Source organism: Atractosteus spatula, chromosome 2 (genome assembly GCF_055471065.1).
Source record: "Atractosteus spatula isolate fAtrSpa1 chromosome 2, fAtrSpa1.hap1, whole genome shotgun sequence".
Classification (NCBI taxonomy): Eukaryota; Metazoa; Chordata; class Actinopteri; order Semionotiformes; family Lepisosteidae; genus Atractosteus; species Atractosteus spatula.
Genome location: NC_142707.1, coordinates 28,966,438 through 28,984,435, shown reverse-complemented (window position 1 = coordinate 28,984,435; position 17,998 = coordinate 28,966,438). Strand labels below are relative to the sequence as shown.

General features: G+C 36.5%; 2 protein-coding genes across 2 annotated transcripts in view; both read left to right on the top strand.

The window, feature by feature from the left end:
- LOC148839507 (metabotropic glutamate receptor 1-like) overlaps nt 1-13,096 on the top strand; it is a 98,533-nt gene extending 85,437 nt beyond the window's left edge. The window contains exons 4-8 of the mRNA XM_088938432.1: nt 411-657; nt 2,488-2,656; nt 3,679-3,805; nt 7,932-8,862; nt 10,745-13,096. Of these exons, the coding sequence (XP_088794558.1) occupies nt 411-657; nt 2,488-2,656; nt 3,679-3,805; nt 7,932-8,862; nt 10,745-11,564 (2,294 nt within the window). The 3' untranslated portion in view covers nt 11,565-13,096. The remainder of the gene's footprint in view (nt 1-410; nt 658-2,487; nt 2,657-3,678; nt 3,806-7,931; nt 8,863-10,744) is intronic.
- Nucleotides 13,097-14,017: 921 nt separating this feature from the next.
- Nucleotides 14,018-17,998, top strand: part of rab32a (RAB32a, member RAS oncogene family) — a 48,808-nt gene continuing 44,827 nt past the window's right edge. The window contains exon 1 of the mRNA XM_088938445.1: nt 14,018-14,328. Coding sequence (XP_088794571.1) covers nt 14,115-14,328 — 214 coding nt within the window. The 5' untranslated portion in view covers nt 14,018-14,114. The remainder of the gene's footprint in view (nt 14,329-17,998) is intronic.

Genomic DNA, 17,998 nt, shown 5'->3' with positions numbered 1-17,998 from the left:
GATTTTCTATTCGAACAGACTAGAGAATAGTCCAGAGGCATAATAAACCTGGCTCTGTAAGGGACAGGCCATATCCTGCAGGGCCAAGGGTCACCACCTCAGGATGGTCACATCTGTCTAAGCTGTCTAGTGTCCACAGCTAGAGAAATTCCAGGAAGAGTGAAGCTGCCCATCAATACTGAAAATTATCATGATTCTTTCATCTGCATTTTGTGATTTAAAATAAGAAAGGCTACAAATGAAAGGAGGCTTTTTGTCCCATCTAACCCAATTAAATGACTTTTGACTAACTGACTAATTGATTCTGACCCAAGTTTTGCAACTTCTTTTGTGCATAAATACATTTCTTCAGCTCATATAAGCTGTTATGTTATTTGTTTTTAATTTTTATTACTTTTGTTTATTTTCAGGCAATGAGAGCTTGGAAGAAAACTATGTGCAAGACAGTAAAATGGGATTCGTCATCAATGCCATTTATGCCATGGCCCATGGGCTACATGATATGCACCATAAATTGTGCTCAGGACACACAGGGCTCTGTGATGCCATGAACCCCATTGATGGCAGCAAGCTGCTAGAATTCCTGTTAAATACCTCTTTCACAGGTATATCTGGAGAGGAGGTACGGTTTGATGAGAAAGGGGACACACTTGGCAGGTAATGATCTTATTCTTCTATCTACAAGAGTTTGAACCAATTCATTTTGTAAAGAAAATTTTAAAGCTTTGCTTTATAATTACTACTTTTTAAACATTTATTTCTTGGAAAATGAGATGACTATTTTCTCTGTATGTTTGTGTCTTTATGGTTACATAAGTACTGATTTTCATATGTTTGTGTCCCAGAAAAAAATATTACTTCAATTCAATAAGTTATGTTGTGTGTAAAAAGTGAATTAGGAAGCTTGCTATTTTGAATGTTTTAATACAAATTGTGAATGGTGCATGGGGCAGCTCACAATAGGAGCACCGGCTCTATGTAAGGCCCCAATCAAAAACGCACACCACACACAGGTCTGAAGTCAGACTACTCTTTATTGACTTTAACCATTTTCAATACCGGCTCCCTATCTGGCACAGCAACAGGGTGGTCGATGCTTGTCCATGATGGCTAAGGTAGTAACAAAGGAGTGTGTATGCAATCCGAGGCATGTAAGGTTGAGTAAGTGAAATCTTCGTGTTAGTGAGCCAGCAGCCTGCACTAGTGATAGTACCACTGCCAGTCCTCAGCCCAAAGGCTTGTTAGGCACCCGAGTGTCTGGAGTCTGGAGTCTTCAGCCAAGAAGCTAGTTTACTGGTGTATCAGCCTGTGCAAGGTAGAGGCTGATGTGAAGGTCTTGTGTCGTTCCGACTACTCCGACTTCTTCTCTCGTACGTCACTGGTCTGGCACTGTGTTTATATGTGTTGGAGCAGGGTGCACGGTTGATCTTTGCTCCAGTAATTGCCAAACTCCAGGCTCTTGGCAGGGGAAAGCTTCTAAAACTTGTAAGAAACCAAGGGGGAAATAACGCCTATTGAAGACATAACCCCTTGCATCATCAAAAAGTATACATTAATATGGAAACCCAGGGAGTTTTTGAGGCTCCATTTTTGTTTGATTAACATGTACATTTCCATTTTCTCTTTTGATTGAAATAAAATAGTAAAGACATTATTTTGTAAATATACATAATACCATAGAAGGTTTGAGGATTTTAATGTAAAACACAAATTCAACACTAGATGGTGACTGGTTCAATATTGTTTTAAGCTTTGAAATCCATGGTAGGAATCTTTGTCACTATTCTGTTCAATGTTTAAAGAGTCTACAAAACCCCCTGCACAGTACATGTTTCTGCAGTTTCACATCAAGAATAACATACGTTTGGAAAGCTGTGTCATTTCTACTTGTCGCAGAAACAGCGACAAGCACATGAATTTAACAGAGGACTGCTCACAGACACTGTGCTCTACTTCATGTATACAAAAGACATGAGCTCCTTTACATTATTTTTTTCCAAAAAGAGGAGTGTAACAATATTATTCTGTTGTTAAAGTCAAAACTACTTTGCACGGTACAATATTATTACATATATAATGCAATATTTTAAAATAGTAGGCAATGTTGTTCACAAATTAACTACTGCATTTAAATGGAATAATTTTCTTGTTTAAATTCAATCATTTTCTCATATACATCCAATACTATCTCGTATAAGCAAGATTTTTTTCTCTGTGGCTCTAATAAGCTTCTGTATTAAAAGTCATATTCTGATATTAAGAACAGGTTCAAGGTATCACTGGAAAGACTTTAAAGACGGTTATTCCATTGCTATACTAAAGTGTTCATTAGTAGTCCATGAGTGAGTTTTTCTGATGAACCATACATTTAAATCATTTTATCACACTAGTTTAATCATATGATGTATTTACTCTAGAAGGACAAGCAGCATATTTTTGTGTGCCAGTGGTCATCCTGAGACATTGTATCTCTGATTTTACTTTTAGGTATGATATCATGAATCTCCAGTATGTGGAACCTGGTCATTATGACTACATCAATGTTGGATCCTGGCATGAAGGAAACTTAAATATTGATGACTACAGAATTCAAATGAACCGCAGTGGGATGGTGCGCTCTGTATGCAGCGAACCCTGCTCAAAGGGGGAGATAAAGGTACAGTGGGTCCAGAGATGATATGTAATCATTATCAAAACATTACCAGTTTGGTTACATTGGGTAAACCAGAATGCTTTAACAGTGCTTGTTTATTTTCCTTTCCTTGCCTTTGGTTAGTGTCAAAATTATTGTAATCCATATTGTCACACCCTCTACACCTAGAGGGTGCTGTTCTTCTGCCCTGTTCCTAGTTCCCTGTGATTATTCATGTCTTTCGGGTGTGTCTTGCTGTGTTGCCTATTTACTTCCTGTGTCTGCTCTGCTCCTGGCTCACCATTGAGGGTACTGATGTCGTGAGACCCGCCTATTACCAGGTCGCCCCACGTCCGTGGCCTGGGGCATAGGTTTCTCTACCGACATCGTCCAACCCCCTGAACCTGGGCTAACCCTCGTGTTGCCCCTTTTTGCCACTAAGCATATGGTCTCTGCTGCTCTCCTTGGCATTCCACAGCATGCCCTTCCGACATCCGTGACACATATAATACTGTCGGATAAACTGACACAAAATATTACCACAAAACAGGCATTGCAGTCCATTCACTAGTGTTCCAACACAAACACAGTATGTTTTTCGTAACATGTTTATATATTATATTAATGATTGTTGTTTTTCTTCCTATAACCCTTGGCATCATTAGTCTTTCTGACAAAAATATACTCAAGTGTTGCTCTGAAGTAAGATAATAAATGAGCATACCACTGACTATACTTAATGGTCAACAAACACATAAGAACTGTCATAATAGTCCATAAATTTAATCTTTTTTCCATATTTCTGACATATCAAGTCAGGCAAATTCTTTCAAAGATCACATTCTGATAATAAATTGTGTAAATCAATTGATCTTGCTTCTTTTAAGTAGTGAATTCACTTGATTGTTTTTTTTTATTTGAAAGTGCTGAAAAGTGAACTTATGGGTAAACACATAATTATGGTCTTCTGCTCTCAATTTACGTACAGTATAGATGTGTTTCACATTGTAACTTAGGTACAGTACTCACAGATTGTATTGTTACAGGTTATCAGAAAAGGAGAGGTCAGCTGCTGCTGGATCTGTACAGCCTGCAAAGATAATGAATATGTCCAGGATGAGTTTACCTGTAAGGCCTGTGACTTGGGATGGTGGCCAGATGAGGAGCTTGAAGGTATGTGTTCATTTTAGATGTTTTCACTCTACTGTGGAGCAGCTGCTGTGTTTTGACTGTTTTTTACTCAGAAGAAACTGCTTCGAGCTGAAAATTAAAAAAAAAATCCTATTGTGCTTTCTGAGGAAGGTCTGTGCATGTGGCCTCAGCATATAATTTTGTCAGTTTTATTTGTCGTGATAGATTGTAGTCCTCGTTACCTGCTCTTTAAAAGACTTCTGTTCTACACTCCAGAACACCAACTTTACGTACTTTAAGAGGTCTTGGTATAGGACATGTCATTGAACTGCCTTTGTCTTTTTTGATGATGAGCAAATCTACAGTAAGAAGTTATATCAAATATGGAAATAAAAAAAATAAAGCATGCTAGTAAAGCATGTTTAAAGCCTAGGTGCAAACCTCAGGTGTAGTACTCATCCTTGTCAGTGCATCCTCCTAGTATGAATAAATGCAGCTTCTACATGTTCTGTGTGCCCTCTTCCTTCAGTTATCAAACCTTTTCACAACAGTGCTCTTTTTTGTCTGGAACAAGCCGGTCATCTGCCTCTTTTTTCAAGGTTTTTTCAAGGTTTTGCTTTGCTTTAAACCCTAACACCTTACCACTTACATTTCTAAACAACCATTTTTATGTAGAAAAATGTACTCCCATTGCATGTTTCAGTAAATTAAGTTAAATGTTTCTAAAGTTAGATTGTCACACATACTGGGGAGTTTGTACTTTACATTTTACAGTGAAAAGACCATCTGTTGTTTGCTGTCTGATTTTTTTAGTGCATTGATAATTTAGGTATTTGTTTTAGCAACAGAAATTCTTAAAGCAACACTGCACATACATGGAGATTCAAGCCTCTATCCTGTATAGACCATGTTAAAATCCATATATTCCTTTTTCAAATAAATTGACACTGATTATGTTTCACAATTATATTTTAACTTTAATTAGGATAGTACAGTAGCAAAAGTCTTGGAAAAACTGTTAAAAAGAAAGCACTTTTTTCTTTAAGACCTGAGCAGTAGGAAATAAGCAAATAATTATTGCAAGTAAGTGAAAATGTAGACATTTGATTGAAACGGAAACTACAAAACATGATGTTATTCTAAATCCAAATACATCTACCATATGCTGTATGATTTCAAGATATAATATTCATGTACTGTACTTTTACTATGTTTATCTTTGTACCACAGTTACAATGACTAAAATGTGCAGGGCAGCACTTTGTTAAAAACGTTGATTTTTTTAGTTGAAAGTAAAGATACAGAAAAAGTGCATCAGACCTTTTGACTGTAATATATCTGCTTTCAGTCTCAGAACAGAAGGGTTTTATTTTTAGTTGATCTAAAAACCTACTTTGATATTTGGTGCCTTTTCAAAATGGGAGCTCTTCTGCCAGGTTCAGATGAGTGCTTTATAAAGCTATGATACACAGTGAAGCCATGTGGTTTTTAATTCATATCCAACAGAGCAGATTCTAAATTAGGCTTTTTGCTTCATACCTACAGTAATTGTACTATCATTCCTCTGTCAGTAACTAAAGCTCCTGGTTATTCATGCAGTATTTAAGCACTGTGGCCTTCATACTATTATCATCTATTCTCCCTCCTTATATTCATCATATATTAAGATCATCAGAACAGTTAATAATAGTAGGGCATTCAGCCCATCTAGCCCATTTGGAAGTTAGTAGCTAGTATATCCAATGTTCTCATCTAGACATTTTTTGAAAGACACCAATGTATCAGCTCAACATCGTGGCTGTGGGGCTTGTTCCATACTCCCACAACCTTTTTAGTAAAAAAGTGCCACTTGTTTCCAGTTGTAAATACACCTCCACCTAATTTTACACTTGTGTGAAGGCTCTAAGTGTTTTTATAAACATGAGGCGACCTGCGTCACCCACCAATGTGTACTGTGATGCGTACTGTAGCTGCCATTATGTGCCAGCAGACACGCTAAACACTAAAAAACACTAAAAATCAGATGGAGGAGTATGAAATTGCTTCATCAATTGAATTAAGGGAGAACAGGCTGGGCAGATTATGCAAGAGCAGAATGTTATTAAACCAGGACACCATAGTTTACACTTCAGCTCTTATAAACAGCTCTAGTTTATCTTTAATGACATATAGTCAGGACATTGGTTTAATGTCTCAAGGTTACCTTAAAGTGTGGGGTTAAGGGCAAAAGCATGAACTACAAAATACCATCATGTATATTAATAAAAACAAAATCATAAACATTCTATAGACTGAAACTATGTTAATTTAAACTTCTCTCACTCAATAATCCAACATTTATGTAAATTTAGAGCCTGCATGCATACCTAAATTTCAGCATTATGAAGTAAAATACAGTAATGGAAATACAGGTACTTACAGTTAGTATAGTTTTCAGAGATCTGTACATATGTATTTTATTTTCTGGATACTTTTAATCAAATAGATTATTTTAGGAAAGACTGTACTTTTATTATACTAATTACATTTCTCTCTAAATTATGACAGTGTCTAAATGATTGTAAACAATGAATGTACACTTTCAAATTTTAACTATCAAGTTGTGACAAGCTGCAACCTAAATAAGACTTGCAGAGCCTGAGCACATACAAAAGTTTACAACAAACTATAGAAGTACAGCAAAACCCTTGTAGACAAATATTTACTTCTCTAACCACCAGTGGTTGGAGATAAAATCCACCCACAAACTAATACTATGAAAGAATTTATATACCAAACAGACTAAATTATCCCCATGTAAGAATGTAACACTGAGCCCTTCACCAATTAACCACCGATTACCAGATTCAACTCAAGTGTAGTTACAGTATTTATAGTACACCTATCCCTCGATTTACAGTATGAGCTCTCCGTTTACGAGAATTGGCTTACACAAGCAGTTACAATTAATAACTTCAAATAACGAACACACAACTTGATAATACTAGAAAGGATACAAGCAAGATCGAACTTTGCAACCTTACCCATCTCAGTTCCAATGTAGCAACATGTGTGTACGAAAGCTACCTCCCCTAAGTTTGCTAGTGTTGTTTTACAGTACTTCCATCAGTGCTTTTTTTAACATGGCTCCCAAAGAAAGGAAAATCTTTAAAGAAAGTGATGAAAAAAAATCTAAGCCAAAAACTTATTACACTACCTATTAGTGTAAAACTGGATGTGATATGATGCATCGATGAAAGCCAGCACAACAAAGACATTTGTCAGGCACCACATTTATCTTCATCTGGTGTGTGTGCTATATATGTAATAATTTATGTGAGTGTTATTATGTACAGCACCTACTGTTCATCACTGCAACCATCAATAAAAAACATGTAGGCTAAGCTGTTTCCTAATTCTCAAAAGTTTGTTTTGAAAATAAAACTTTTTTTCTTAAATTATTAATAGCTAAATAAAACAAAGAAAAAATGATAATTACAGTATCACCAATTGATTTGGGAAAGAAAGTTGTCATATCTCTCCTTTACAGTAAAAATACTGTCGAAGGTTATTATATTTTTTGATAATATAAATAATTCTATAAATAATGAATATTATTTATAATGAATAGAATTTGTGCTTGTACTGTAAATGGTTTTGGTTGTATTTTGAGCATTTACAGGTGAAAATGGGTGGAAGTTTTGGGTTCAGGAACACATTATAATTTTCCCCATGTAAATTAATGGTAATTTAGTCTTCAATTTATGAGTTTTCTTTATATGAGAGGTTTTCAGGAGTACATTAAGCACAAGGAATTGGCGTATTAGAGGCCTTCAACAGCCTCTAGTGGCAGTTCAGCTGATTGGGTCATTCTAACTCCACCTACCTCACATGGTCTCAGTTCAATATAGCTTTACAATCTTGTTACATTAGCAAAACATTTTTACTATTAAAAATATACCAATTATTCATCTTTCTGCTTAACATTTTTTATGTAACAGAAATGTACACACAGAAAGGATGCAAAAACTAAAAAGAATAAAAAATTAACATTTTAAGGACTATACTATCATATGCAAGGGAAGCAAATATTAAATATAGACATCTATAGATTTGTATGGTTTTCATTTAAAATTCCTGTTTAAATCGTTGATGTGGTTTTTCAATAAAGCCCTGTCTAATTTTGCAGGTTGTGAGCCCATTCCTTTGCGGTATCTTGAGTGGAGCAATGCGGAGTCCATAGCAGCAGTGGTGTTCTCCTGTCTGGGAATCCTGGTCACCATGTTTGTGACTTTCATCTTTGTGCTATACCGTGACACTCCAGTGGTCAAGTCCTCCAGCCGTGAGCTTTGCTACATCATCCTAGCTGGTATCTTCCTGGGTTATATCTGCCCCTTCACTCTTATTGCCAGGCCCACTGTGGCATCATGTTACCTTCAGCGGCTCCTAGTGGGGCTGTCTTCAGCCATGTGTTACTCAGCTCTGGTCACAAAAACCAACAGGATTGCGCGGATCCTGGCTGGCAGCAAGAAGAAGATTTGCACCAGGAAACCCAGATTCATGAGTGCATGGGCCCAAGTTGTGATTGCTTCCATCTTAATCAGTGTTCAGCTAACTTTGGAGATCACCCTCATAATCCTGGAGCCTCCTGAACCTATCAAGTCCTATCCCAGCATCAGGGAAGTCTACTTGATATGCAACACCAGCAACCTTGGGGTGGTGGCCCCTCTAGGGTACAATGGACTGCTCATAATGAGCTGCACCTATTATGCTTTCAAGACCAGGAATGTCCCTGCAAACTTCAACGAGGCAAAATATATAGCTTTCACTATGTACACCACCTGCATTATATGGCTGGCCTTTGTGCCAATATATTTTGGCAGCAACTACAAAATAATTACCACATCCTTCTCGGTGAGCCTGAGCGTGACAGTGGCCCTGGGGTGCATGTTCACCCCAAAGATGTACATCATCATAGCCAAGCCTGAAAGGAATGTCCGCAGCGCGTTTACCACTTCAGACGTTGTACGCATGCATGTAGGTGATGGGAAAATAGCCTGCAGGAGCAACAGCTTGCTAAATATGTTCAGAAGGAAGAAACCTGCTACAGGAAATGCCAAGTAAGTCAATGCAATAGAATAAGTTTAGTATGTTTTAGTATGTTTTAAGTATGTTTTCTCATAGGTAGGTACATTGCTTTTACCGCTAACATGTGCAAAGTTTCAAAGGCTTTGTGCAGTTGCAGTACAAGTTAAATTTGCTAAATTTAGAAAAATATACATAAAAATTGACAAGAAAAGTAGAATAATGTTTTATTTGAAATTGTATAAACAGTACTGCATGTTTTCAAGGAATCATGTATTAACAGGACCGACTGTAAATATGTTTGTTTTAGATTTAGTGTAAGTCTACCAAAGCATAAGTAGTATTACCATTACATCATTACAAGATCTGTAATGGTTTAGTGAACGCAAGCACGCCAAGTAGTTTTTTTCTAAGTAGGGTCATTTTGTCTTGGCACCTTTACAATTACCACTCTTATCCACCAGTTTAATATTCAACTTCTCTTTTTTAAAAAAACATAACATATAAACATAACAATATAAAAAGTAACTTGTTAAGGGATTTTTCACAATAACATTTGTGAAATTTGTAATTTGTGAAGGGATTTTTCCTTTTTTGTTGTTCATAACCACATAAACACTTATTTTCCCAAAGCATTTATGAAACTCAGAAAAAGCTAGAGTAGTATAAAGAAGAGAAATGTACTCTTCTTTGTTCAATATCAATGCTGAGGGCAGTAAATTAATTAACCTTATAAATGTTACAGAAACTTGAAATACAGTACAATTTCTTATCAGTAGTGTTCTTAAAAATGAGAGCACAATGAAATAATTAAAAAAATTGATTACAGACATCTTTGAGGAGAAAATGAAAAATAATTTAAAAAAACTAAATCAATTTAGGAAAACTTAAGTTATACAGATATATTAAGAGTGAGGTAAAGTTTGCTTAGTATTTAAAAGTGCTTTCTGTACCTGATTATTATCAAGCTTGTGGAAACCATAAAGTAATCAAGACACTTTTTTAATCAAAAGGACATTCAAACTCCTAAATACAGTATGATGTTTTAAAGTTAAATTGCCCACTGGGAGTTTTAATTTGAACTTGTGTGACATTTTTCACCTTCACAGTGCTGTTTTTAGCAGATGACATGTAACTGGAACATGATATATTGTACTGTAAATGCTTGTATAAAGCCCATTGCATGTTGTAGAAATTTAAGCTATGCAGAATATACTGTACATTTTAAAAAACAGTAACTGTTTAAGATATTACACTGTATATTACTTCATTAAAATAAAACAGATTGTTTTAGCAAAATCTTATCCCACTCAACAAATCTGGCAAGACACATTTAATATGTTTAAAACAAAATGAAATGTCTTGCAAAAATGACAAAACCAGCATGTATTCTAAAATTTCACAGCTCAAACCTCTAAGGATGAACTGGGGTTTGTGAGTAAATGATTTTTGCTTTTCACCAGACATTTATCTCACTGACTAAACCTTTGATACCACTCCTTATTTTTAAAAGACTCATTGTACTGACAAAAAACGGAATGCACTGTTTAAATCTCTGGGTTGTTTCTTAAGGAGGAGTTAATTTGTTGCCATTTCCTGCAGCCTTTGTAAAGGCTAATAAGCATTCTTAAGTGTACAAGTATAACATACAGTAAGGTTGTAAGATACAACTTTTTTTAAAAAACTTGTTTATGTGGTATTTTACACAAATACATTTCTGCACTTTCAACACACAAGTTTTAGCATTACTTAAGAGTGCCATTAGTTTTTTAAGAAATTATGAAAAATTAGTAAATGTTAAATGTATTTTTATTGTTCTTTTCTACCTAATGACATTTTTTACATGAACCAGAAATGTTTTTTGCTTCCACTTTCTGGGTTCCTGTGAAATAACAGTCGTCTTTATTTTGTTCATAGTTCTAATGGAAAGTCTGTGTCATGGTCTGAACCAGGTGCAAGACAGCCACCGAAGGGGCAGCACATGTGGCACAGATTGTCTGTCCATGTGAAGAGACAGGAGGCAGGGTCGAATCAGATGGCAGTCATCAAACCCCTAACTAAAACCTACCAGAACAAGAGCCTCAACTTCTCGGACCTCAGCACCAAGACTTTGTACAATGTGGCCGAAGAAGATGAGAGCGACTCCATCAGGTACAACCGGCCTGTTAGCCCTTCCATGATGGTACACAGGCGAATGCCTGCAACAGGCCCAATGAAAGAAAGTGAAGAATCTCAAATGTACCCGCCAGAGCACATGCACAATAGTGTCCTGCCCCCGCAGCTGATAATGGATCAGCTCCAAGATGTAGTTGGCAAGTTCACTCCCAGCATTCAGGATCTGAATTCCATGATCACTCTTCCAGGCCCAGGCAATGGTGTGAGGCCCATCTATCAGCCTCATCTCATGCAACAACAAGTCCTTCCTCTCCAGATGGACACGTTCAGTGAGGAGCCTGTTTCCCCAATTGAGGAGGTTGAAAGTGAGCAGTTTAACCTTATCCATGGGTACATGTACGACAATGCCGAGATCCATGAAGAAGAGGACCTTGTTCCAACCAAACTAACTCTGGAGGATTCTCCAGCACTCACACCACCCTCTCCTTTTAGAGATTCTGTAGGTTCTGGCAGCTCTGTTCCCAGCTCACCTGTGTCCGAATCTGTGCTGTGCACCCCGCCTAATGTTACATATGCATCTGTTATCCTGAGAGACTATAAGCAAAGCTCTTCAACGCTGTGAGGCAAAAAAGTAAAATTAAGACCATTAAATAACTGACTACTTTTGTAGTTTTGAACAATGCTAGCCAGAGCAAAAAATCAGAAGCAAATGGAATGTCCAGTAGTAAGTAGTTTTCAAGGACTGTGTGCCTGCTTTGGTAAATTTCAAAATGTAGGAACAAAGACACTGTTTAGCTTGCGTAACAAGGAGATAAATAAAAAGCACAAGAGAAGTTAAAAAATATATGGGTAGTTTTGTGATTTTTTTGTATTATGATATTAAATACTGATGAGGGGAGCTTTCATAAGCAAATAGCTCTTCCTCATTCTGAAGTCCCATGGGGCAGCTCATTGAGAATTAAGTACAGCTTTTCAGGTGATGAGTGCAAGCAGCAAAAAGCAGATGAAAATCAAAACAGACCACTTTATGTGCAGATTATAGCTTGAGTTGAGATATATGGAAGGTATCTGTACAAAAGGTACTGTACAAAACATGCATTTTAAGGACTGTGATACTTTTTCATGCCATTTGGCCTCAAATCAAAGCAAACATTTATCATATACAGTCTCATTTCCTTCAACAACAACCATGTTTTATATATTTTGTGTTCAAAATCATAAGTATCCCTTTTACATTATCTGTGGGAAATATTTTTAGATTCTATCCTCTATCCTCTGTAACCTTGCTTTAAGAGACTGCTTCAGATAACCAGCTGGAAAGACAGGTTTAAAAGTATTAAAACTGACTGAAATCAATCCCTTACATGATGAAAACATGGAAACAAGAATTAATATTACATTAGATGACTATAATACAGAACATAATAAAAAAGATAAGAGGTTGATAAGAAATGAGCTTGTTTGTTTCTGCTTTACAATAAAAAGATGAGCAAGAGTTTGTGATTAAAAAAATGAACATATATATTCGCTATTAATATTTTCTTGTTCCTGATGTTTTTATGTCATTGTAATGATTTGGGATTTGCAAAGTTTGTAATTTGTCAAATCTTGTTCTTTTCATACAGAGATGCTATGTTTGTAAACATGTAATTGCTTATATATTTTAAAAATGTGAAGTATCTATAATCTGGAAATTGTCTTACCAATGTTTTGTGGAGAAAGTATATGTTTGCATTAAATTTGGGTAACTTTTCAGAGAATACATTTACAAGTCAGTATTAAAATCTTTTAAAAGCTATAGGTTTAAGGTACGTCAGTTTGTAGTTGCTTCTAGTAATAAGGCGTTGCAGTTAAGATCTTGCTGAGAATGATCTACTCATATGAACAATTTACAGCTGTAATTATTGGATTCTAAGTTAGTAGCTTAGTATTAGACTGCATCTGTCCAACATATAAATACATAATTATAATGGATAGTATTATTGTTATGATGAATTGATAGTCTACTCAGTGTATGTAGTTTGAAAATAATATTCAGTTTAAGTCATAGAAAAAAACTCCTATTTGACATGGTCAGGACTACTATTGGGGGAAATTACTTTTTTGTCAAGATAATCTTAATAATGATGTAAAATAAATATTTTCTAGTTAAAATACTTGTCCCTTGTATTTATTCCTATTATATTTTTAAAATTATATCTTGCTAAGGGTAATGATACTAGGTTTTCCTTTAATAATTCTCAAGTAGTATTTTATGTTTTTTTGTGGGTTTAATGTATCACTGGAACGGATTACTATACAGCACTTATCATGATGAATATCAGCTAACTTTTGCTGAAGAGAAGTGGAAACGGCTGTAATGTTAATTGTTACAGTAACAAGTTTCGACAAAGTCACGGTAGAAGCCAAGAAAGTGTAAACAACTTTGTGCCCTTGGGTTTCTGGGAAGGTTGCGTATCCTTTTAAAATTAGTGAGGTGTTCCCGATTTAAACCACTTAGCTTTAAGACATATTCCAGCACTGTCTTTTCATGTTTGTCTAGCAAGCATTACACAATCCATTGAAGATTTGACACAACCGAAATTCGAATATTTTCCACCCTCCTGGTTAATTTTAAGAACATATTGTTTTTCCATAGGGTGTTGTAAGCAGGTTAAATTAAAATTAGAAAGTCTTTCTGCAGCGCATAAGTATTAGGGGGAAGACTGGATTTAATGAGCTGAAACTCAGACGTTTTCTTCCTTTTACCAATCGTGTTCCATAACCGTCCACAGGTACAGCAGCAGTCAACTCCAGACGTTTGCATTCAAGAACTCTTGGATAGCTAGACAAAAGCACACACCCCACCAATGATTTGGATGGGGGAAATAAATTATTTTAAAATACCCATAAACACGCAGTAAGAAGGAACTTCCCCCCTCTCCATAATATATGTGTACTAACACAAACCTAGAACACACAAAAGGGAGGTTCAACTCGAGTTTCCGGGTCCTGTGACTCAGTCAGGTGGTTGTTGAGTAAGAGGAGCAGGAAAAGAGGAAAGTGCTTTTTTCTGCGGGATTGTACTTTCGAAACGAAACGAGTACCCCAACGGTATAGCACGACAGTGCTACAGGTACTGACAGTTAGTAGGACAGGCAACCGCGAGAGACGGCTAAAGAGAGTTTCTGTCATGGCGAGTGGTTCTGTGTCAGAGTGTAAGGAGTACTTGTTTAAAGTTTTGGTTATTGGAGAGCTGGGTGTAGGGAAAACGAGCATTATAAAGCGCTACGTCCATCAGCTCTTTTCACAGCATTACAGGGCTACTATCGGAGTCGATTTCGCTCTAAAAGTTATCAACTGGGACAGCAAGACTCTGGTGAGATTACAGCTATGGGACATAGCAGGTAAGCTTTGTTAATCAAGTATATTAACTAAACTTTAGTCTGCAGTCTGCAGTCTGCAGTCATGTAGCGCGGCACACTGGAAACTGGAAACTCGCAAAATTGTGCGGCGCTTTATAATGGGCGCTCAGACATCACCTTTATTGTGTCACCTATTTCAGTTGATTTTAGAAATAATATTAAGTCTAGTGGTTGTGAAATACATCCCTCCATTTTCTAACCGCTTCTTCCAATTCTGGGTCGCAGGGGGGGAAAGAACCCATACCGAAAAGAAACGGGCGCAAGACGGGGTCCACCCTGGACGGGATGCCAGTCCAACCCAGGGCACACGTACAGTAGACATAGACACGCTCTCACTCATCAGGGACTATTTCCCTAGAAGCCAATTAACCTACTATGTTTCTGGACTAACGGTGGAAACCCACACGAACATGGGGCGACTATACAAACTCTACACAGATGGCACCCCAGGTCTGGGATTGAATCCAGGGCCCCAGTGCTATCAGGTAGCAATTCTAACCACTGCGCCACAGTGCCGCCCAGTGGTTGTGAAATCCCATTATAAATAACCAGGCAGTTTTTTTTATTGAAAATTAGATTACTTACAGTATTATTGGTTTCAGTGCGTGGAAATGAAAAAAATTTAAAGAACTGGTTTAAAACAACTGCCAGACCCTTGTTATCATTTGGAAGAAAAGAAGGTATTGTCTGAATTAAAACAATAAAGTCGTTGCTATACCGGAGAACAGATTCTTTCATGCGCACGTGGAGATGCGTGAGTCACCTTTACTATTGCTTGATTTAATGTTGAGAATACAGTACTACCTACAGTTTCTACATGGTTACATTACCTACAGGGTAATTTTCAGTATAAGGAAAACAACACTTTACATATTACTGTACGTATCCATACCGTGTTGTGTGAACCTGCCCTATTTGGTGTGATTGCGGTACAGTTTTGAGTGTTGAGCAAACGCAATTTTTGGTAACAATATTTTGTGCTGTATGGTTTAAAATTTACTGCGCTGAAAGTTTTTTTAAATTATATTTCATGGTGAGCTTCATCTCAAATGTGTTACCTAGAACCACGTAATGACAACATGACATAGCCTAACGCAGGTGTAGTATTTATTTGGATCAAGTAATACTGTAGGTATATTCCATGCTGAAAAGAGAAGAAAGAAAACAACATTTCGGCTGTGGGGCCTTCTTGGGGTGTAAACGTTGCGTTTTCTTTCTTCTCTTTTCATTACTTGTTTCTTTGCAGCCTGTCGCAGCTACCCACCTGAACTATAGTATTTATTACTAATAGTAAAAAGTTGTTTTTTTATGAAAATCGTCAAAAAAGACGTTAACATTTTTAAGGTGGCTTAAGGAATGAAGAAATCAGTATGAAAGAGGAAGAAGCTCGTGTAATAGATGAGAACAAGCACAATATCACAGTGGTTTTAAGAAAGGAAGTGGTTTGAAGGAAAGTCAGGTGATCAATAGTTTTTCAGTTCATGTCAGACTGAGGAGAGGGGTAGTTTCAGAGTACAAATCTCTGTAGTGTACCTCGTCAGATGACCTTAGTACTGGAAGGGGACAGAGTGGTTTTAAGGATGAAGTTCTACTCTGACAGGTGGAAATTTGGAGTTACTGTAGTTCAAAAAACATCAGTTATTGTACAAGAGCCAGCTATGCTGTAATAAGTTAACACTGTTTGTTAATGGACTTTAGTTTTCTAAACATAGTGTAGTAGTATAATAATAGGGAAGAGACAGAAACTACAGGAGAGTACTGTGCAGTGTTTCACATATGGCTGACAATGTTTTATAGTAAATGCATTGTGTCCGTTGAAATTTAGGCTGGTGTCCTGGAGAAATCCTAGGTTTCTGAGTGTATTGGACTTCAGTAGCTGAGTGTTTCTAACCATAGCAGTTGGTGAGGAGGTTTTTTGAAGTTCTGATTTGAGAGGATTTGAGAGGGAGAGTTAAGTGTTACCAGTATTTGCCACAAGAAAGTCTGGAGCCATTGTACAATGTAAAGTCTGCTCACATCTTGCTAATGGCATACAATATCATAAAATTAAATTCTCCTGTCACATAAGCTCCAAACAAACAGTAGACATTGTAGATTTGGCTTTCATCCACTATTTTTTTAAAATACTGTTACCTCTGCTTTCACTTTGACCATTTTTTAATATAAGCCTTCTGTTTTTAAATGCTTGATAAACTTTTACACATTTTAACTTGTCACTCATGGCTTATTACTGTAAGCTGCATATACTGTACTGTATATAGTCCTCAAACAACTCTTTAAATAATAAAACAATGTTGAAGTAAATTGAATAATTATGTATTTCATCCCTCTAATATGTAAGCAGTAGTATAATGTTTTAAAATGAATATTCTTGTTTAGAAGCAAAAAAGTTTTATGTTTTTGTATTTGCCTTCTGGGATAGAAAAGTCCACAGTATGGGGATCATTCATTATAGTCACTGTATGGCTCTGTATGGCTCTTTCATGATATGAATATGCCTATTAAGTGTTGCATTCTCTAGATGGTAATCCGATCACACTTTATCCTGTACTTATAAGTGGCACTGAATTGTATGTTCACTGATCCTTGGGAATTGGGGTAAAACAGGCTTGCAGAATCATAGCTATTAATTATTCTTAACAAGAATAATACTGTATGTAAAAAATGTCTTAAAGTTATATAAAAGTGATATGAACATAGCTAAATGATTTTTTACAGTACATTTTTGGAGACCCCTGAAGCCACCTCCTCCTGAGTACCAATAATACTATTCAGATCGTTAAAATTATTAATTTATTAAATCTCTATCCATTTTTGTTTTTCTATGTTTTTAACACAAAAAAACAACTTCAGATGTCATTCCCAAGTTTCTTCCTCTCTTCCTCTTCCTTACTCTGATTTTTGTAAAAAAAAGTCGTTACTACAGATAGATAAAATAGCGTTTATACAGATTTATATCTCGGAGGATCCCAGAGTCCTATACAGATCCAGCCATTCAGAATTTTCAAAGCATAATGTGAGATGCTGCAAATAGTATACTCTGTTTCACCACGTTGAAACATACCTTTTTACTTTTTTTAAATAATCAGATGCAGGACTGCACTACTTTGTAAAACCACCAGGTGGCGCAGTGAGTGATTAACGTTGCATTTGGAGGAATTCCAGGCTGTCATGTGAAACAGTTCCGACACCTTCTGTGTCATCTGATCTAAACTTAAGGTCTGTTTCTTTGACGGTCTTGTTATGCAAAAAGTTTTACACCCATGTGCTCGCTTATTGAACTCCGAGATCCTGACTGATGTAACTTTCAATTTGTCTCATTCAGCTGAATTGAAAAAAAAAGACAGTCTGTAGTTAATTTTTGTGAATTTGATTTAATATAAAACCATTATATAATATATAAATTATAGAACCCGGCCTCTCATTGCCTCTATGCCAGTGAGGGTCTGACTCCACTGAGCTGCACATCAATAGTGTCTTTGTAAGCCTCTATTGCTCACTGCCAGACCTAAAAGTGAGCATCTGACTCCCCGACTAGGAGTCGACTCGGACCATTCACTGCCTTCACGGCACTGATGGCAATCCTTTAATATCCTTGTGTGTTTTTGATTATGTTTTTTCCGTGGATCTGGGATGTCTCTATGCTGACCTC